Source organism: Lonchura striata, chromosome 4 (genome assembly GCF_046129695.1).
Source record: "Lonchura striata isolate bLonStr1 chromosome 4, bLonStr1.mat, whole genome shotgun sequence".
Classification (NCBI taxonomy): Eukaryota; Metazoa; Chordata; class Aves; order Passeriformes; family Estrildidae; genus Lonchura; species Lonchura striata.
In genome coordinates, this window is record NC_134606.1 from 22,689,544 (window position 1) to 22,712,749 (window position 23,206).

Sequence of the window (23,206 nt, forward strand, 5' to 3'; positions counted from 1 at the left end):
GGGGAGGAAGGGCGTTTCTTTTTGCTTCCATAGGCAGAAGGAGTGCTCTGCTCACAGACTTGACACCATATATATGCAGTACAATGATTCAAAGAATCTGTTTCCATCCCTCTTGGGTGTGCCATCTTATTAGATATGCAGGGACTAGGAGATAGCTGAGATATGCAAAGACCTGCCAATGCATTCCTCAGAACAGGTAGACTGTCAATAATTTTGGCTGCATTTTGAAGGCAACCTTTTCCAGCTCTTCCCATGAGTGCTCAGACTAGCTATTATGCCTGTGCTCTTTTTTTCCTGCTGTCTTCATCCAAGCAATCCCAAGATGCCTATTACAGTGTGCAGTTAAACCATGGATTTATAGTTCAAAAGTTGGAGGAAGGAAGGGACTTGATGATCTGCAAGGCTACTGTAATTTTTGTGATACTCAACAAATTCTGTTGACAAGATCTAAAAATATGTCTAAGCTGGGGAGTTAGAGACAAGATTTGAACTTAATGCAAGTTTCCATTTCTTAGTCTATTTTGGATTCAGGCTCTAAATTAGCATTTAGTAATACTGTCCTTTCTTTTACAGGTTCAGTCACATTTAGCAACACTTGATGGAGAACAATTGGAGACTGTGAAAAATGATTTAATTGCTATAAAAGAGATCTTTGTTCCAAAGGAATTAGATGATGAAATGTTGCAGGCTCAAAAAGGTAATTAGAAATACAGAGACTTAAATAATTGGTACTTCATCTAGTAATTTTTAAAAATTCGGTCCAAACTGTAATTTCTGATATTCTAATAGTCTTCATAAGGTAGTTACTAAAATTAACTCTAAAAGTTCTGGAAGCTGATTAGTGCTTAATTTTGAATTTATATTGTAACTGAAGTGTGAGATATGGAAGATCAAACATTAATAAATACTAAAATTTTTTTTGCTGTATCATCAGTGAAAGCAAAAATGGAAAATAATAACTTTTTAATAACTGAGCTTTTTTTACAGAAATTGTATAATCTGAAAGTTTTGAAGTACTTAGAAATTATTTCATATTCAGTAATTTCATCCTCACTCTGCACCCCTCTTGCTAGATGGGGGAAAAGATTCAAGTATCATAAAGAAATTTAAGAACCCAGAATTTTTTTGAATGGAAGTGACTGAAACGTAGTAACAAAGGTACTTTATAGGTTTTGCTTGGCCAGATGTGGCATGTGGAGTGTGAGAAGGAAGTTAGAGCAGCATAAGCATTTCCATAACTGTGACACAGCATAGCACTGGAGAGAATGGGCCAAGCTCACAAAAATTACAATAAAATGAGTGAGTGCTTTGGTTAGGGGCAAAATAGGTGTCTTAAACAGGTCAGAAATGCTAGCAGTTCCCCAAACAGGTTGGAACAGAAGGATAAGAAGTCAGCTTAAAGGCAGCATGGTTCATGTCTCCAGGCCTGTGAGATCCATACCAAACCTCTTAGAGCTAACAGCAAAAGTCCCCTTAACCTGACTGAAGACTGGCTTATACCATTAAGCGCCATATTGTTGTATTTTGGAAACAAAGAAACATAGAAGGATATTTCTTCCACATCCTCTTGATCTTCTCAGGGGTACTTTGCCCCTAAAACCTACATTTTGCAAGATGGTGAGATAAGATTTCTTTAGCCTTCAGAAAAGTTAGCAAAACTCTGTTAACATCCACATGTTCTAACAGGAGAGTAATTTCTTCTCAGACTGCTCCTTCTGGCAGTGCTTACTCATCTTTCTTGATCCCTGTCACAGGGAACTCATTGTTTATCATTGAGGGCAACAGCAAGTACTCAGCATAGTCTTAGTATGGTAAATTTTTGTACTTTACTTGCTGTTTAAACCCCATGTCTCTATGGAGTTGTGCGAAATAGAAGTCAAGAAAGTGTATTACCTGCTTAGGAGTGAGGATTCATTAGATGTCTGTTGTTCCATAATTTCTGTGGAAATTAGTTCCTTGCTTTGAAACCAGCTCCCAGGAGAAGCTCTGCTTCTTGCACAAAGTGGTGTTTTCTCTGAAGGTCAGATGTTCTGGTTTTTTAGTAAATCACAACTGCTTATCCTGCTCCTTGAAACATTTACCAGGGGTTTTGAATGGGCTGCAACCAAGGCAGTGAGCGCTTTAATGAAAGGGACTGAACCAAATTGTGCTGCAGATTTGCCCCTGCAAAAACAAACCACTCGTCAGTGAAACACATTCCTTCCTCCTGTGACTGCAGAAACAACTATGACTGTTTTCTGGTACAAGTAGCAGAAGGCCATACACATACCCTTCTCTCTAATGTTTCCTCTCACTTTGATTATGCAGCCCTTCCATGTATTTTTTACTGCAGCTTCATTTCAGTTGTTTATGAAATAATGAGGAGAATATTTGAAAAAGTGGCTTTACCTACATTTTGAAAGCTATTATCACCAAAAATTTCATACGTGAGGCTAAATAAGGCAGTAACCACAGTGAACATTCAATTGAATATCCCAGTTATCTATAATTTTGGTGCATATACATGCACACCTCCACACATTCCTTTCTTGTGTCCCTGTCACTATTTTTCAAGTGCTGGAATACTTGGTGAAACTATTTCAGTGTATGTACTTAACCATATAAAATACTATAGCAGTAACATGCTAACAAAAACTGTCTTGTTATTTCTTGCAGCAGATACAGGAGAAGAGTTTGTCAGCATGCTCACAGAACTGCTGTTTGAATTGCATGTTGCTGCTACTCCTGACAAGCTAAATAAGGTTAGCATCTGTTACTGAGCTGCCTTCAGTTTCTTGGGCAAAGAAGGAGGGCTTTGTTCTGAAGTCTGACACAGAGCAGTATCCAGTTCACTTCAGACACATCAGAAAGGGAAGTACAGGAGACTGGGACTAAAGTGCTGAATATAGAAAAGCTTTCACAGAAGTGAGATGAGTAAGGCAGTACAGTTGAACAAGCCCTTTCCAGTGTTAGAAGGCTTGAACCAGGAGTGTCTCAGCAGAACAGGGTTCATGAGAACAGCAAATTTGATCTTACATACTGGGAGAAAAAGTCAGGTAAAGAATATTTTTTCCTGCTCTAAAAGTGAGATGTCTAGGAGTTAGCCACATAACTAGTCACATTTGTACTATCAGGTCGCTTTAAAGCTGATTCATCTGCTGGTCTTAAGCTCAAATGAATGTTTATCTCTCTAGCTACATAGATAGACTATGGATAACTAGCTTAGGCTTAGGTCTCAGTGTGTTTTAAATTGATTTCATGATAAGAAAGAGACATAATTAATTTCCTACTAGGCATAGCAGTTGTCTGAAGTTGTATAAAGCATCAAGACTTTTCAGCTTTGATCTATTTGCATGTCAGGGAAAGCAGCTCAAGATACAGTGATTTTATATTTATTTTTCCTTAAGAATTTAATACATCTGTCTTACCTCTCCAATTTTTTTTCTTTTTTATACACACTTCTTATTTTCTTATTTGGGGAACTGTGTAAGAAAAATTTCTGTGTAAATCCATTTGAATGATAAAGCTGAAATATTACTTTGCAATTAACACCAGCTGTACATGTTGGTTAGGAATATTATACCTTTAGAGGAATTATCCCTGGATGATCCATCTTTATGCAGTCCAAAATGCTTCTTCCTACAGTTTCTTAAATGTACACCTAACTAAATGCCACTCAGAGGTTTGATACATTCAGACCTCTGAGTATAAGGAGAAAGTAATTAAATTTATTGATTCAGGAATGTCATCTCACAGTCTCTTCTCAAACTGAACTTTGGGGTTGGGTTCTTTGTTTGGCAGGCTAGAAAAAAAGCTCATGAATGGCTGGAAGAAGCCCGTGTGTCCACCCCAGTAGACATAGAGGAGGAGCTAAATGAAAAACCTGAAGAACCTGGTGAAGAAAAGACTCAAAAAGACAATAAAATTGAGAGTGATAAAACAGAAGTGGACAAAAGCAAAACTGTGGAGGTAAAATAACTTTTGGAGGATAAGTTTCATTAAATTATAAGATTCTTTCTTTGTGTGTTGGCTTTATATGTCATGATTATTTTTTAAATTAATGGAAGTAGTAAGAAATAATAATACACAACTGTTCACTGTAGACCCAGTTGAATACTAAATTATATAAATATTCTTACTGTTATTCTGTTTCCATTAGTAAGTATCAAAGTAACAGGTTCTCTATCACATTTTTTTTATTGTTTTATATCTGTGGTTTTGTGTGTATGCATGCGTATACTCAACACACAGTGAGGTTAGGGATCCTGAGCTGTAATGTCAAATATTACATGCACAAAAAGTTGTATCTCAGTTATTCTTAGTATCTCCTTCTCTCAGTGACAATACATGGGAAAATGTTCAAACTACTTAAACAATTTAAATCATAAATAGACAAAACAGAAATTTTGTTTAGGCAAATAACAATTGTTCATTCTCTTTATGAAAGCTCTCAAGGCTAAGTGTTCATTTAGGCAGTTCTGATAAGGTTAATCATGATTGAATATTTCCTGTCAAGTTAATGGCAATATTAAATGTGGTTGCTATGTTTGTTGAGATTGTTATTTCTAATTAGAAATTATCTGTCATGTTTCCCCACAAAAAAGTCTAAAGAAGGAGACAGAATTTATACACTTTATATATTACAGATTTTTATGTGATTGCAGATTACCAGCTGACATCAGCTTGTGAAAGCTGTAACCCCACAGTGCTATGTAAAGATTTCTGTAATTGTTTGATAAAAGCCAATTTTTTATTTAGCACGTTATCTATTTGTGCTCTAGAGATTCAGCTAAGGGATGACTCAGTACTTTTGGCTCCATATGAAAATAATTATGATTATGACTTATTTTAGAGTTTAGGTATCTTTCTGTTTGTTAGGAAGAGGTTTAAAAGTGGTATGTTAGAAAATCCAAGAGCCTGACCTAGTTCCCAGGCAAGTAAATGGTAGACTTGATCTTACTAATTTTTTAGAGCAAGTAAAATGTCTGTATTTTATAGTCTGTGGATATTTACTTTTCCAGTATTGTTTGTGAGGATGGCTGATTTTACTTCACCATGTATGTGTTAGTATTTCCAGTTGGGGTAGGAAGGTTTCCTATGTTTGAAATTCTTTTATATGTATTTATCTATAAATGTATTTAGCAGTTGTTATTATTGATTATATTATTCCCATTTTAAATTTAAGGAAATCTACATGCTGTCCATTGAAAGTCTGGCTGAGGTAACTGCTCGTTGTATTGAGCAGCTTCATAAAGTAGCAGAATTAATTCTACATGGGCAGGAAGTAGAAAAAACAGCTCAAGATCAAGCAAAAGTACTGACAAAGTGAGTATTATATACTTCATATATGAACATTTGACATTTGCACAGAACTCATGAAGTTCCATTTAGCTTAAAGGCACAGTAAGTTAATGGATCAACAAACAGCATTGGCTTTAGGGGTCCTTGTGCTATATTTTCTCATGAAATCAGGTTCTATAGGCTGCTTGTCATTTTTTGACATGGTTGACATATGTATGTTTACAAAAACATGACCTATACACAGGCTAAAAGTTGTTTCTGCTCCAGCAAACAAATGTGCATGCCAACTTGAGTTTCATTTCCTTTTCCCTCTGCAGAAGATACTGTGCCTGCATATATGGAATTTGCTTTTAGAGTATATAATGCAGTCCTATTATCTGCCAACAGAGCTTCATTTCTAGTGTTTATCTGCTAGAAATATACAAAAATCAATCTGTAGTTCTAAACTATAGACACTTTTTAGCAACTTTGTAGTTAACCATGGTGAAACACCCAGAATTTCAAGAAGCCAGTCTGTCTAGTGGGACTCTAAACTCAGATCTCTAGCTCTCTTTAGTGATTGTCTACTTACTTCATTAAGTTTTCATGTTAAGATATTTTAAACAGTTGACTCCTAAGTAAGTAAAATATTTAACCAAGTGCTTATCCTTAAGAATGCTACTAGGAATAGCAAAGTCCATAGGAACACTTCAGTCTAAAACAAAACACTTACTAAGTCTTTTATCAGAATCAGAGCTAAGGTACAGTGCACCTTGTAGGATGAGGTCCTATGGGATACACTTGGGAATGTCTAGGAAAACAATGAAAGATCTCGGAACAGAATTGTTCTCTCATATTTTAACCACAAATGGGCTTTTCCTTTTAGCACAGAGTAATGTTTTATTGTTCATATAGAAAACTTCTCACTGTCAAAAAAGACTGGTGTGTGCAACAACACATCATTTTGCTGCTGTAGTCAGCAGTGGATTTTTCAGTGAAGGAATATAAAAGCTTTATCATTAACATTTTTAAAAAATATTTAGAAGCCAAATTGCTTTAAGAACATCTTTGCTTCCAAGATAAAGTTTGTCATGGGGTTTTTATCTATTAATAGGTCAAGGATGTATTTTTATATTTGTCTCTCTTGTTTTTCTAAACCAGTTTAACAAGTGCCATGTGCAATGAAGTTTCATCTTTATCAAAGAAGTTTTCTGATTCTGTAACAGCAGCAGGGGTAAGATGACAGCATTTTCTGTAGCATTTGGGCTTTTGTTAACGTAGTTCACCTCTTGAAACAGAAATTCTTACATGGGTCCAGAGTCTTTGTATCAGCAAAGAGACTGCTTCTTTCCTCAGATCAAGAACACAGAGCATTTCTACAGCAGGAAAGTTTATAAGCCTTGATAGATGACACTGTGTCCCCTGCCTTGTAAAATCTTTCTTTCTAGAAACCACTTCCTGTTTTTCCTGATCACCACTCAACACTTTTCACATTGAAGGGCCTCACTTTTGAAGTTACAGAGCTTGATGATAATTTCTTCTCTGACTCGACCTATCCCTTTTGAACACATTTGTATAAAAGTCATTAGCAGACTGTATTTACAGTACCTTAAGATGGTTTCATGAGTTGTGTTCTTACCCTTTACTAAATCCCCTGGTTTAGCACTGCAGTGTTTTCAAAAGGTTTAAGAGATTAGAAAATCTGTTTGGTCCAACTTAAAAAAAAATCACTCTGTCTTTTATCACAAGATACTCTGTTTAAGAACATCCATTTATCTGTGAACATCTTTGCTAGAAATAGAATCCTGCCTTTCAAGAAGCTTCAAGGATGACTGACATCTCAGTATTATAGCAGGATTCAGAGGTAAAAATTGTGCTGTTGCTGAAATTGTTCTGTAAACATCAGAGAAGAGCAAATTCTGGTTCTTCTGATTGTTCCATGAAAACATGAATGTAATTAAAAGGAAATTTTTCCAGTTTTCCATTAGCTCTTCCAGCACATCTCTGAGCATGTTTTTTCATAGCTATTTGTAAAGGACATGATTTATTTCCTTTTTTAAATTATGAATAATTTACATAACTTCCAATTACTGTAAGGAAAAAATGCTTATTTTCCATTTTGGGATTGTACTTTAGCATACATCTGTAGGACACTTGAAATAAATGCATGCACAAAAATATAAAAATAAATTTCACACAAAAGTTTAAACTGGCCCACTAAACATGCATTTTGTAATGGATTTTCTGTAACTAAGAGTAAAAATGTGCTTTTTTTCACTAACCATCTCTCCTTGCCAAGATGGTTTTGCCATCTTTCTCCAAACTAAAATTAAGTTTCATGTTTCTGTAAATCTGTAATATGAGAGCTACAAGGTTGTAAGTGGAAATCCTTCAGTTAAATTAATCAGTATTTTGTTCAGTGTTGAAAGAAAACAACTCTTGCTGGAGGTTACTGCTGTTCTAAAGAACCACAATGCAAAGAACAGCCTGAATAAAAAAGGGAAGGACTTTTGCTATTTTAAAAAGTAGAGGAGCTAATGAATCTTGATTTTCTAGCCTCTAGTATTGTCACTACTCATTGTATCCATCTTTCTTCCTATCTGATGGCTGAGAAGAATGTCATGCATGCTGAGCTGTTTCACTGGCCAGCCTGCACTGTCCAGCACATGTGCTGCCTCCAGTTTGGGTATCTGAGTTTCACCTGGTTTTCCTTCTGTAGGGGAGCTACTCTGGACCTTTCATTTTGTCCTCACCACAGATATTTGTGTAACTTCTAAGAACTTCATTTTTCTTCTGACATGTCTTGTTCCTTTTTCTGTCCTTGAAAATGAGCAAGGGGTTAAAAATTTTATGGGATGTGAAAAGGTCATGATAGACAGACAAACAGTGTCATTTCATGAACATCACACCTTTAGGAAAGTAGGCAATTTGAAACTCTGTGGTACTTGCATTAATGAAGAAGTAAGACCATGGGCCTCTCTTAGTTCGTTGTACTCTGTGATAGAAATGGATAGGGTGTACTGAGGTGTGTTTGAAATGCAGACACAGTTACTAGCAATACTGATGTAAACAGTCTTGAGTAAGAATCAAGGTGAAAGAAAACCCCTACATAATTAATAAAATCACAGCTCAGATATTAGTATATTGCTGTTAAGTGTATTTTTTGACCTGGCTTTTCATCCTGTGTTCTGGTTTACAGAACAATATGAAGGCAGAGGTTCTTAACCCCATCATCAACAGTGTGCTGTTAGAGGTAAGCTCCATCTCTTCACATTAGAAAATGTTCTAATAAAATTATTTTAAATGAGACAGACACATTTATTTCTAAAGGAAAAACTTTTTAAAAAGTAATGACAATATCATTCTGACTGTTCACCACATAAATTTTGTGTTCAGCCTCTCCCACAAATACTGTAGAAGTAAGGTTGCATTTACTGAGGATTCTTAAGAGCTATATGACTGAAGTGAGGCTGGCCAGCTCTGAAACTCTGATGCTGTATTGATCAGAGCACAGCAACAAGTTGCAGTCTCAGACTATTCTTTCCGTTAAAATTTGGATTGTAGGTATGCTACAGTGTTTCTCATCTGCAGGCATTTAGATTTCTACAAAGATTCACAGTCTAGCAACAGCCTTGATCAGCACATGGATGACTATGTCTCAGACCACCAAAGTGTTCATGAGTCATTTTTTTTATTTGACACTATGATCTATTTTTCTTCAAAAAAGCACAGTGAGTAAAACATACCTCAGTTTTACCAAGAAGAGGTTGAGATAAATTAATATCCTCATAAAGTCCTAAAACTCATAGGAACTGCAGCACAAGTTTTTAACTGTCAGATCACACATAAATAAACATACAGTAGTGACCACAAATTGTCATTCTGTATTTAATAGCTGCATAACCTTAAAAATAAGGAAAAGATTGCTTTACGATAGACACTTTTGCTGAATTTACAATACCCTTGAGGAAAATTATGAAAAGTTGAATAGAGCTGTAATGAAGTTTACCATGCAGTTCCTTTTGTTATAAAGGTACATTTGCTGTTGCTGCTGACTTACCTTCCTGCACTCTGGGAACTGGAAAATCTAGGAATATTTAGAATTGTGGAATGCAGTGTTTTGTACTTGATAAATCCCATAGTTGTATACAAATATGTATTAATATAGTCTAGGATCATGGAGAATTACAAGCCACTATACTGTTCAGTATTAGAAATTCTAAAAATAATACTACATGTTAAAACCATTATAATTTGAACTCTTAATTTCAGTGACACTTCTCACACCTACAGCAAATTCAAAATTAGTTCAGTTGATGGAAAGACTAGCTGTGTTTAAAAAGTCAAATATGCTTCTGAACATTGTGGCGTTTTATTCTACTCATATTACCAACAAAACTGTCTTAGCGTTCAAACTTAGTGGCAGTCAGGTTTTTCTACATTTATTCAGGTTATGTTATCTACAGATTGTAAAATCATGTGTGAAGATATATGCTAATACAGCATGATGCAGATGTAAAAAAAAAAAAAAAAAAAAAAAAAAAAGGAAAAAAGTCCAGTGTCATTCCTGAAGTACATGGCAGCTTTACTGATGAACTGATGAACTACAAACTACATGTTTTCTCTCCCCATTAGGGCTGCAACAGTACTACTTATATTCAGGATGCTTTCCAGTTACTGCTTCCAGTTCTGCAAATTTCCCATATCCAGAGCAGTTGTTCCAAAGCCCAGGAGTTGTCAGCTTGACAGCAACCGAAGCCTTGAGTTGTGCCAAGAGAAGAGCTGGTACAAGAGATGTCTGGCCACTAGAGTTCTTTGAAGACACTAAATGCGGTTTTGCACACACAGTACTGACCATTTTAAAACTCTTTCAGACTTTAAGACTTTAGAAGTAGTTAGTAAAACGAGTAATTTCTTTTCCAATGCAGTTCATGCTTTGCATTAATTTAAACAGAAATTTATTGATATTAGCATTGCCTTAAATACAGATTCTAAATGTTGTCCCTTTCAGTTGTAAACAACGTATGAAACAAATTGGAATGTAAAGTCCTTTAAAGCATTTGACTTCAAATTACCATCTATATTGTTTGTATTATAACTGCAGTTTAAAAAGTATATTTCAGAAGATGGTTTCAGTATTTAATTTTCACCAACATGAACAAATTATCATAGTGTTGAACTTGTTAAGTATTATTTCCAGTAGCAAATAATAACATCATTTTAATATGTGCCACTAATATAACACTTTGTATTGAAGGAGTTGCACAGCAGTAGGTATTAACTTTACTAAGTGAAAATTATGGAGGTTATGCATAAAGAATTATACTGAAAAGAAATTTTCTGAGCCAGTTAAGATAACGGGTATAGCTCTGTACTTGCTGACCCATAAGTTTATATTAATTTAGGTCTATTTCATCATTTCAGTGGTTGAACAGCACAGGAGACAAAAGTAATCTTTTTTAATATATAAGGGTAGAAAATTTCCCTTTTGTTTGGCAATTGAAACACCTGCTGAACAACCTTCTCTCAGATATATGGGGTTTACTGATACCTACTGTTCAGAAATAGAAGTTGTAGCAAGAAGTTATGAAAGAATTGCTTTGGCTGTGGAAGTCATCTGTCAGAGCAATCATCTTTTTTCTGAGACAATAGTTAGAGCATAAGCAAGCAATAGGAATGATATTTCATAACAACATTATCAACCATGCTAATTTGTCCATATCTTTACTTTAAAATATTGAGCTTTGGACCTAAGAATTTGTATAGGCTAGTTTACCTGTTAGACAGGAAGAACCTTCCAATATTTTACATAGCCTGTTTTTTGAATTGTTGTCATTTATTATGTTTCTTTCCATTATTTTGTATTTTTCTCTCTTGGTATACCCATTAATTGTATTTAAATGCTAATTTTTACAGTTAACATTTTAATACTTTTAAGCATAGTTCATACATCATAAAAATAATGAAATTTTTCATGAGGCAGTTTCTGTGTTAGATAGAAAAGAGAAACCATGTATATGCTTTTCACATGGTAACCACTTTGAGTCCAAATAAGGGAACAGAAAGGTCTTTTTGTGTTTTACACTGTTGTGGTCCCTGTTCTGCTGTCACACTCATGGTGACTTTTCCATTTTTTGTTATTTTCCCTATCCCTGAAATAAGGTTTCTTACACAAAATCTATTTTCTGGAACCCTGTAACTTAACAGACATAGAGATATCTTTCTGGGTAAGTAGAAGATATACAGTCTTCAAGTTTATTTTTACAGGCTGAATATAATATCAGAAGCCTCAGGGGATAATTTTTGAAATCATTGAGGGGCATTCTTAAGACAAAGATTGCTTATCTGAGATACTCCTTACTAGAGGTTTCATTGTCTTGCTTAAATTATATAGTTATGAATAAATTACCCTGAAGTATACCCTTACTTATATAAGAATACCTTACCCTGAAGTAAAAGAAGCTATAAAAAGTAACATGGAGACTTAAAGTATTTACATCCACACAATATAGGAAGGGGAACAGGGCAGTATGTAAGCATAGGGATACTCCCATCTGATCTTAGATTCAGCCATCTTATCCTAGGAAAACTGAATATCATATAATTTTAAATCAATTTTAGATAAATAATATTTAAGTAGAAAAGTACTGTATGGGTGTAGCCAGAATATTTTGTTTACACTGATTCATATTTTTCCACCAGTCAAATAAATAATTTGAAATACTGAACTGAGGCAGTACACTAAAAGGGAGTGGTTTGAAGAATAATGTGATGGGAGTATATTCTCAGTGAAGTAATTTACTTTCTGATTTTTTGATTTACCTTTGGAATTATGAGTGGGATTTTACTGGGAGACTGACAAAAACAGATGTTGCCTTAAACTTTTAATGGAGAGTGTTCTTCCTTTCATCACACCCTTTTCCAGGTTGGTACACTGTGCCTTGGCACTTGGCAAGCTACTAGGTTTTAAGTATATATGAAAATTACTTGTTTTCTTGAGCGGATGTGTTTTCCATGGCATTCCATTCACTTTGGAGCACACCCACCCTGTTATGCAGCGAGAAAGGAGGCAGGCTTGTGCACTGACTGAGTTCAAAATTTGTCAGGATGAAACTTAAAACAATGGCAAAAATACCTACTGCCTTGCAGATGATCCATAGTTACAGGCCATCCCTGAAGAATGAGCTGGAATTAGACTGTTAAAAAAGTAATTTACTGTATATTAAGGATATTGACTTATTTTTTTCTTGGGTTTGGGGTTTTTTCAGGGTAAACAAACCAAAGCAAGTTCTAAGTTGTTTACTGCTTTTTAGGATATAGTCTACTTGTGTGTAAACATCTCTTCCCCATGAGTTCCTCCTACACTCCAGCGTCCATTGCTAGAGACAGCTGAACAAAAGAACTGTCTCTTCCACTTTTTATCATGCTGCTTAAATCACCCACTGAAGCCTTTAATATCTTGCTCCAAAATGTCTTTCAGTAATATCAAAAATCACAGTACAAAAATCACCGTCATTACCAATTGGGATGGTTCTTAATGATGTGTGTCACCAGTAATGTCTGGTGTCACTCACCAGTCAGGATTCATAACAATTTCAAGGAGTCTGAAACACCACAGTATTTTGAATGACAAATACAGGTTTCCCCCTCTTTTTCTGATTCACAGAAGTGTTACTATCATACAAGCATTCACCAAGATCATAGGGTTATTTTTTGAGACATTCCAGTTCTATTTCAGATGACAGCCCCATCCTTTCTGCTAGTCTTAGAAGAATGTAGAGCGTGGAAAAGGAATTTCCTAAGTTCTTTTGAAAACCATCTCAGAGTAAGGTTTAACATAATGACATCAGCCCGTCTGACCTACTTTGAAGTTCTTACAGTTGGACTGGAAAGCCTTCTGGACTTTAAACACTTTATTCTGCCTCAGGTCAACCTTTGTTGCTGAAACTGCTTTTATTGTGCAACTTATACATTTTCCATGCTGTCTTCTACTTCAGCATTCATATTGATGACAGTGTGCAGTTTTAGAATTAAAAATTGAAAATAAAATGTCAAAAATTCATTGACATTTTTAAATATAAATATTTGGAGATGGAAATTATTTTCAAAAGAAAAAACAAAAGAATGTGCTCTCTGGAAATAAGAACAATTTTCGCGGTTTGTTTAGAGAAAAGCCTCTGTAAAAATATTTTTTCAGCATTTTTCAGAATAAATAAGAGATGACATCTGATTAGCTCAGCAGAACAGGAATAATGCACTTCTGAAGTTAAATGAAAATTTGCATGAACTGAAAGGTAGTCAGAGGTGAAACATTAAAAGAGGAAGATCTCAAAGGAAAGAATAGAAGGGAAATAGGAAAAATAAAATAATAGGAAATAACAGTTTATTTGATCACTCTGGATCCACAGTGGTCATTCTCCCTATTTTAGCTGCCCTGCAGAAGTCCCTGAGCACACCTTTGCTAAGAACTCCTTAGTAGTCTCCCAACTTTGATCTCCTCTTCACAGCCTTCCATTACAGCCTTTTGAGGACCTACCCAGAACACCAGGTAATTCAACTGATTTTTAAACTCCTTAAGAAGCCCCTCAACCCATTTAATAGATTTGGAAAAATGCAGCCCTGCTCTTCCAGCCCTTTGAGATCTCAGAGTCTGTATCAGCAGCTTATCTGGTGCTGGCATTTAAGATGGTCTCTGCCTTCCCTCCAGTTCCCTTTGCCAGTTCAGCCCCATGTCCATTTTGCACGTTCTCTGTTCCATCGGTTCCACCTTCCCCACCAGTTTTATTCACACATGCATCCCTCCTCCACCTTTATGTCTCCTTCCCCTTGTTTATTTCGGAGGCTCTTCCCTCCTGCCCATCATCTTGTGCTTGAGAGGCTGCACCATGACATCCTTTATCTCCTGACATGTTCGCTTCTGACAAAGCCAGAGATGAGAACAAGTAGTTACAAGGATGTGGGAGGAGAGAAACCAAACCTCAGGAGAAAATGGCAAGACTAAACCGGTTGTTTTCAGTCCCTCCTCCAGTGTAAGGAGGTTGGACCAGGAATCACCTGAAATCTTTCTCAACCGGAGTTACTTCAGGATCACATTTTTCGTTACCGTACTTACCAGTGTCCCCCCATTCTTCCATTGTTTCCTGTAGTTTGGATCTTAGAAGACACGGTAAGCTTTACTAAGCAGAGAAGAAAAGCTTGTAGGAGCCTTTTAGGTTTTCTTGTTTATGGTTCTTAAAGGTAACTTGGAAGATGGAACCTTCCAGGGTAGTAAAACCAAACACTTGGAGAGCTGTGGGATAACTTTGGGTAATAAAATAGCAAATCATGGTTTATTTGTCTTGAGGAAAAGGAAAGAGGCAGGTTATAATAATAAAATAGCAATAATAATAATAGAATGAAATTGTAGAAGAAAGAAAATTAAGTTTGGGTCACAAGAAGTAGGGCTGTTCCTGTCAAGATCTCTGGATTACTGAAGGGGAAAAGTGATACATAGCTTGAATCACTTGAAGTATGTAAACACTGACCAAAATGGCCTTAGCAACTCTGTACTGAATTGAGACAAATATGTCGCTTTGTAGGTAGAAGCAACTAAGAAGCAAATTGTGAGAGGTTTACTTTATAGCCTTTATTAAAAACTCTGCTTCTGAAAAACTCTGCTTCTGAGAAGCTTTATTACCACAAACAAACAACAAAAACCCCCAAATCAAGACAATATTTTCCTCTTATTTTTTTAATAAGATGGTAATAAAAAAAATAGAAACAAATACTTCAGGCTTATCCAACAAAATACAAAAATATCCATATGCACTCAAATCATTCAGAAGCTAATATTCATAACTTCCTATTAAATCTGAACTGCTCAGTGTAGACTGGAAAATTCAATTTCAGAAAGCTTCAGGAGGGAAAGGCTGTATAAATGTAAGGAATGGAGGTAATGAAGTATTAACTGGATGCTAAATTGTTGCCTATATGTTTGCAATGGGCAGTTTACAATCTGTTCATCCTGATGGATTTAGCACAAGGGAGCCTGAAGTCCTGGCAATTTCTGTCTCTGCCTAGTAACTGATGGCTAAGCGGTACCCACAAATCATGTGTTAGCACCAAAGGAGTTGGGACCCTGCTCAGCCCAAACAGCTCCACTGCACTCAGAGGAGCAGTAGTAAATGGAAAGTAAGGAAAAGTTCCAAGAGATAATGGGTTGGAATGCTAATGACCCAAGCTAGAACAAAAGATGGAAATGCAATTTCTCAAAAAGTACAAACCTATTTCATGTCTTAATGAGCTATTAGAAATTTATAATAATTATGATCTTGTGATTTGAAGCCAAATTAGTATTTTTCCACATTTTTTTCTTTATCTGCTAAGATATTACACAAATTATGATGGTCTTCCTGGTTTACTGTAGAAACTAACATGCTTCCTACTGAATTCTTTCCTTCTGTAATACTTTGGCCACCCTTCTGAACAGCCAGAAACTGTATCTTTTAGGCATCTTAGTCAGCTAGAGCATTAAGTAGGTTGAAAATTGTGCTCATTTCATGAAAGTAGAGGATAATTCCTAGCTTTATACAGACTTCTTATCCTATGGAATATATAAAATAAATAAATGCTTATCCTGATAAAAATATGTAATCATCACAAAGATTATCTTGCAACCATATAACTAAGTATGAATCCTGAACAGAAAATAGATGCGAAATCTGTACTCTGCTATCAAAGTTGTTTATGCAGAAAAACATATTTGTCCATTATTCCTATTTTCTAAATACAAAGAAATTACGATGGAAAAAATGGAACTTGTCGACTAAAACGAGTAATTGTCATTCCCATGAAAAGATGGCTAACATAGCCCCCCAAGCTGGAAATGGGGATGCTTTCTTCTGTGGTGTATGATGTGTCTTCTTTCATCCAAAAGTGCTGATATTTCATAGGGTGATACCTAAAATTAAAGAAAATAGTATCAGAAAAAAAAAAGAGGAGGGTAAGTCTTCTCTAATTTATCCTAAATGTCATAATTTTGACTTTCACAAGAATGAATTCTCCTCTTTATTACAAAAGAAAACATTATAGCTAAAAGGCAGACAAAATAGGTGATGCACATCAGATTGGGGCAAAAGACTGAGACTGATACCTGGCAGCTGAGTGGTGGCTTAGGTACCTGCCCCACAAGAGTGTGATACAGGAACTTGAGCAAGGCACACGGGGCCTTACCCACTTCCAGGGAAGCTGGCAATGGAAGGGTGAGCAGAGCCAGAAACACTCACCACATCCACCTAGCTGAAGTACTCTTCTGTGCCCAACTCAATTTACCATTCTATTCGGCTATATGGCAGGACAAATTTGGAAATAACGAAATGAAAGCAGCTTTTTCAACATTCACAAGTGAACTGCTTCTCACTAACCATCAATGACACTTTTGAATTTGGATTGCAGCTCCCAGAGTGCACAGATTCCAATCAAGCTTCTCTTACTGTTCAGGGAACTGTAACATGCTGAGGGAGAAGAGGGGGTGGAGTGGAAATACAGGACTTCTGTACTTCTAACTTGCACACTGAGTGAAAAAGCAAATATAGCTTGTCATCCATTCTGGTAGTTCCCATAGCTGCAGGCTGGATTACAACATCTGTCTACATTTTCTTTTACATGTTAGGAACTGGATTCAGAAGTGTTCCTTGGCTGTGAAATCATACTGGAGGCAGCAGCTGCTAAAGTGAGCTAGAAAATGACAAGTGTAGGCAGGATAGACTGCATCAAATATTGATGCCAGCTAATGGAGCAGTGGGTTTAAACTACCTGCACAGTGCCCTGTATAGTCCAGTTCTGCCAGTAAGCAGGAGTGCTTCCCTTGGGAGCCCTTAGTGTCTCCTCTGGAGAGAAACACAGCCTGGCATGCATTTAGTGCAGGACCCAGTAACTGTGCCAAGTACTCTGGAATGTCCTCAGCAATCTGATTCTGTGAGCTTTTCTGTGCTGAGAGGAGTTGTCATTTTAATGTGCAATTAAGACTAGAACCTCTTGCAGAAGGAAAAACAGGAGGAATTACCTTTCATTATATTTAAACAATAAATACGTAATTGAGTGTATATAATTCTGAAAACAATTTAAAGCTGCCTGAGGGCATAAATCATAGAATCACAGTTATCAACAAGAATTACTGTGTAAAAAATGAAGTCTTACAGAAATGGCCAACCCACAAAGCCACTAGGTCAGTACTAGTAAGAACACCTCCCTTCAGAAGCTTCACACCAAATTTTATGATAAGTTTAACAACAGTACTATTACTTCCAAGCACTGAAATTATCCTTTCAGAAAAACTGTCAAAAAGATAATTGGAAGGATCCCAGGAATTTAAAATCACACCTACTGTTCTTCACAAATGCCTGCATGAAATACCTTAACTGCAATCTTCCCCTCACTCCTTTGCTAGAATGTCTTACATGCCTTTGCTAGAATGTCTTAAGAGTTTTCCTGTTTTCTCTCTGCATAATTCCTATCTTCTGTTGTTTGTGTGGGTGCCTTGCTTAAGACAAATGAGAAACAGATTCTTTTAAATATGAAAACATTTTTGTAAAGCCACAATCACATAGGGAAAACAGGCAAAGAATATTTTTAGTTGCACTTTCTTTTTGTGCTACGAAGTTCAGCAATGATGGCATTTAAAGACCTCTTCAGGAAAGCAGCAGCAGAGTCAGCCAAAGCCCAGGTAATACTCTAGATATGCCTGCACTGAAATTTCCTGGGATTAGACTGGGATATGCACAATCAAATCTCTAATTTCCTATGGGAGTGTTTCATTAGAAAACAATAATGGCTATGATAATCTGAATGTTGGTGGATAAGAGTCAGCCTCTCATACACTTGTTGATCTTTTGTGCTAACCCTTTTTCCCACAGGGGGTTTCATGCCCACATGCTTCTCAGATTGTAAGAGAGGAAAGGGACCAATCAAATTCTTCTATTTTACAATTTCTTTGACAGAGGTTTTCACCTTTTTAGCCATACACCATGTCTTGTCCCTGCCAGTTATCTGTCATCTACCTTATGTTCCAGTTTTATAATCCGTTTCACCTGAAGATAAGATTGTGCCTTAAATTCTATATTCACTGGAGACCAACTTGTCTTATTTAACTGTACCGCTACACTGTCACTCAGAAAGAACTACAGAGACATGAAGCACTTTAGGTGTTCAAGGATCTCAAAGCTCTTTACAAAGACAGATGGCAAAAGGCAGTGTATTAAAAATCATTGGCAGCTGCTGATGTGGAACTCTCATTAGTTTTATACAGTCTTTGACATGTCTACCAGTTTTATTATAAGAATTAATGGGATGCAGGACACCAAGATTCTTTTATCTTGTCCTTGAGGCATTGATTGTCAAAGAGATTGATGCAGTAAATAAAATGTTTGGGTAATAGTGACCAGTTTGTGTGAATTTGATCTAGCATCAGCTCAGAGCATAACACCGTGCACTTTCAAGGAAAAAAAGTCCACAACAGTTGGCTTTAAGACACTGAGTTTTCTTCTTTTTTTCTTTTCTCATAAAATGGCAGCACTTCATTCAAGAACTGTCAGGTCTCTCTCTCTAATTTCCCCAAACAGAACACTGCTCTGTCCCTAACCATTCATGAAATCTATTAACTCTGCCTTTGATTCAGAGAATACAGTGCTGCTTCCTCTTAAACAGGCAGAAGACAGAGGTACTGCAGGAGAGAGCTCACAGTATTTCTTCATGCTATAAACATGTGGCTTTTATTCTGCCCTAACCACTCTAAGACTGAAGTGCAGCTTTGGAATGAGAGAGGCCAGTGAGCCCTGCACAGTCTGCCCAGACTCCACATAGCCCCACCCCAGGGAAAGACAGATTGTCACAAGGGCAGGACACAGAAAGTCACTCCTTGAAGCAGGCTTCTTTAGCCTCCACGGGAAAGTTGAGCCAAAACCTTCCCTACTCAACAATGATTTCATGGATAACCATCAAGAAAACCGTATTTCTGAATGCTCCAACACCTTCATCTTATGTATGGGTACGATGATTTGGCTCTGACTTGCCCACTTTAATTTCTTACTTCAATTATTCTTTGCCCCCACTGGTTAGGGAATGGCCATTGAATCAAGCATATTCAGAAGTGCTAGTCCTCATGTTTTCTCAAACTATGCTCACATAGCATTTCACAGTTGCTGAAAATGATAGTTTATGGAAGTAGTATTCTTAAAGTTAAAAGTATGAGTTGATGCAAGCAAAGCTTTATTAAAAGCACTATGGACTCTCTCTTTTAGCTGAAGATAAACAGTTCTTTCTTACACCCATGCAAATTAGTAAAGAGGTGTCATTAGGAGAGACAGAAAAGTCATGTCTCCAGAGCCTTATTCTAGCTCTTACCTGAACAGCATTGCCTCTGAATGCAAATATTTGCCCTGAGTGCAAATATTTGCCCTGAATAAAATGTTCATGCTTCCAATCTAAACAAAATTGGGGTAATTAATGTCACAATCTTCTCACAGTACTAAGAAAATACACTGACAGCTGTCATATGTTGTCCTGGTTCTGGCCAGGACAGAGTTAATATTTTGGCTAGGAGATTATTCTATACCACCTCAGGTCATTGCCAGGAGCAGGGACAAGGGACTCTTGCTTTCAAGTAGAAGGGTGTTCCTTCCAGTGGGGAGAAAAGTGGTGGGGAAAAGCCAGTCAATATTGTCCCAGGCTTTCCATGTATATTGTTTCCTTGCCTATACCTTTTGTTATTGTTTTCTTATCTCATTGCTGTTTCCACTAAATTGTGCCTATCTCAAGCCATGGTCTTTGCCTTTTGTGCTTCCAATTGGAGGGGAGGGGAATCGAGCTGCAGTGTGGTTTTAGCAGGACTACTGAATTGGAAAATACCATTCCTAAACCACAACATATGTAAAGTGTGTTTCAACACTTGAGGGACATGGCTGATTCATTGTTTTCCAGGACAGTTGCTAATATGGTAGTTTAATGAAATATGGAAGAAACAGAGGATTCTTACCTTTGGTACTCAAGTGTAGTTGTAATAGTTACCGTGAAAATACACAGAGACATTAAGTGATATATGCTGAAAATATTCACCTTTGGCAAAGGCACAAGTGAAGAACATTTTTTTATTAGCATTTTTTAGTAGCTGAATTAGCTGTCAGTGCAATAGTGAATAACAAAGCATTTGGGTGCATTTCTGTGTGCACACACAGGATAGATGGACCACACAATTGGATCTAAATGTATTGATAAACATGGAAACACATGCACAGTCATATGTTTATCAATATATTTACATTTTATAATCAAGAGTATTGTCTTAAATATAAAGACTTAAAAATACATTTATAGAAAGAAATGTCTTTTTCTTGTCATAAGAAGAAAAACAGCAGAAAACTGCAATGTGTAATTGATTATTGATATCTCTCTCCATCTACTAGTAAGAGCAATACTTCACTGTTGCAGACTGGAGTGACAAGTAAAGAGTAGGCAAATAGATCTCTCCTGACCATTCCCATGGCTAAAACAAATATTTTTCAGCCTTTCATCTTTCAGTGTGTTCTGTTAAGGCCCACTGCTGAGGCCATCAGCAGGTTCTCCAGCTCATTAGCTATAATGATCATGATCAGAGTGATCCTTGCTTTTACATTTCCTCCTCCTCACAACTGCTGTTACACCTACCACAGCTGCTGTGTAGGTAGTCTCCTGACAGAGAAATCAAACACTGTGCTGTGGTTAATGATTTCTCCGAGTACAGCTCCAGCTGGCTGAAGATGAGGAAAAGTATAACTCATCTTGCCTGTCTGATTCAGGGCAGGCATTGAGGTAACTCTTACCAACCAGACAGAAGCCAGGTTTGAGGCAGGGAAGGGCAGACGTGAGCAGTATCCCCAGTGGAGCTCTCAGGTTTCTAGCTCTGCCTAGAACCCTTCCCTATTTGAGGCTCTTTTATCAGTGAGATGCTTCAGGGGAGAAGCTGTCAGTGATACAAAGATGACGGGTTTGATCAGGAAACTCCCTGGTACTTCTCATCTCCACCCCACCTCCTCCTTCAGAGAAAAACCCACGCTTCATCAAGCTGATGTAGTCTAGAACTGTCTTTGGCAATTCTGGGAATTTGATTATTTTTGCATTTTCCAACCTCAGTACTTAGCTTTCATGTGCAGTACTTGTAACACAGCTTCTCTCAGTTGAGCAAACGAGTCTTTAGCAATATTCTGGAGACTTCACAGAGACAAAGCCAGCACTTCTGCTTAAAGCAGATCACTATTTCCTTCCCCAGCCTCAGTTACCACAAGTACTCATAGCTAGCAAGCTTTCCTGGAACTGAGGCACTCACAGACACATGAAGCAATTATGTGGATCTGACCTTATCAGGTGAAGTGAGAAGAAGGGGTTTTTTGCCGGAAGTAAAGCAAAACTAAAGCAAAAGGTGCTTTTTTTTTATTTTCACAGAGTATTTAGCTCAGAGACAGCATTCCTTTAAGAAACATATTAAAAAAAAAACATGATGAAAGGCAAGATCTAGATCTAAGTTTCTGCAGCTGCATTCTTTAATAATATTTCCACACAATGTCATGTAACATTACAATTTACAATGTATTCAGCATTATTCCCACATATCACATCTGGATTTCACCTCACTGCCAGCTGTCCCTCTGACGGGAAGATTATCTGGAAAAGCAAGCCTGCTTCTGTACAGCACTGAACAAAGCTTTTGTGCTTTCTCAAGATACCTAATATTTTTCTTTCAGTCATTCACACAGAGATTAAGGAAAGGGAATCATTAAGCCCAAAGTGCCTTGGATCTCATATATTGTCTCACAGAGCAACCAAAATCTGAAAAGCTGTTCAGTCTCTTCTTTCTATCCTTTAGTTCCTAACAGTTAAGGTAATAAAAGCAAAAGGTCACCCCAACAGTTACTCCCACCTCCAGCAACACAAAAGTTAAATTTGTATGGGAATGACCCTGCTTCTAAAATATGAGTTTTAGGTGAATGCAGCATCCTGGAAGAAGAACAGAATTAACAAAGCATGCTAGTGATCAGCCATAAGACTGTATAAGTGAAGGCACTGAACACAGGTGAGCACCTGCTTAGCAGACATCCTATTTCAGACTTAGAAATGTCTTATTTTTAACCCAAGAGTAAAAAAAAAAAAAAAAAATAAAAAAAAATTAAGTTGCTTCTTCCCTGCAGAAAGGGAAGAAGCTGCCCTACAGAAAAGCTAATGGGGCCTGGAAAACACCTGCTTAGTCAGAAACGGAGTCCAAATGGCAAACAGCTGCACTCAGATGATCTGGGAACTGCTCTCAGTTATGTCACAGAGTTCCCAAGTCATATCATGACTTTGTGTATCCTGGCAGCCTCATTTTTTAAATAGTTATAATAACAACTTCTCAACTTCGTAAGTCTTCACAAGATCTATGGATGACAATCACGTAAACAGAGGTCAGTATTTTAATAACTATAATATTCTATCCTATAACCCAGCTAGCCTCATTCAAACACTAAAAAAATTATCTAGCTTAGTTATTAATTTACTATGGAATTACTTAATCTTCTGTCAGCAAAGCTGTTCAAAATTTTTTATTTAGCTGTGTTCTCAATGTACAATTTCATCTTCATGGTTCCACATGAAACACAAAAATCAGACTGCTCTTCAGTACATAAATTTTTTAACACAATAAAAAGATAGCAAGACATTATATTGAGTTTCCAATAAAACTCCATCCAAATTAAATAGAAGTATAAAAGAAGGAACTCCTTAAGCTTTTAACCTAAAAAAATCACCATACACAATAATATCATGCGTGCAAGTAGCCATCATCTGGTCTATGCACTTGAAATATTAGTCTGTATTACTTATTCAAGTAGCATCTGTTTTTTCTAGACATTACAAGTGTTTTCAGGAAGAGATATCTCTTACTGCACATTTCTATGAAGATTTG

At 36.7% G+C, this 23,206-nt stretch overlaps 1 protein-coding gene across 5 annotated transcripts in view; it reads left to right on the plus strand.

Moving 5' to 3' along the window:
• FAM114A1 (family with sequence similarity 114 member A1) overlaps positions 1 to 11,987 on the plus strand; it is a 30,701-nt gene extending 18,714 nt beyond the window's left edge. For all 5 annotated transcript variants that reach the window (XM_021533164.2, XM_021533166.2, XM_021533168.2 and 2 more), the window contains 7 exons: positions 574 to 697; positions 2,656 to 2,741; positions 3,781 to 3,948; positions 5,165 to 5,304; positions 6,421 to 6,493; positions 8,459 to 8,512; positions 9,895 to 11,987. In XM_021533164.2, coding sequence (XP_021388839.2) covers positions 574 to 697; positions 2,656 to 2,741; positions 3,781 to 3,948; positions 5,165 to 5,304; positions 6,421 to 6,493; positions 8,459 to 8,512; positions 9,895 to 10,005 — 756 coding nt within the window. In that variant the 3' untranslated portion in view covers positions 10,006 to 11,987. The remainder of the gene's footprint in view (positions 1 to 573; positions 698 to 2,655; positions 2,742 to 3,780; positions 3,949 to 5,164; positions 5,305 to 6,420; positions 6,494 to 8,458; positions 8,513 to 9,894) is intronic.
• The last annotated feature ends 11,219 nt before the right edge of the window (positions 11,988 to 23,206 follow it).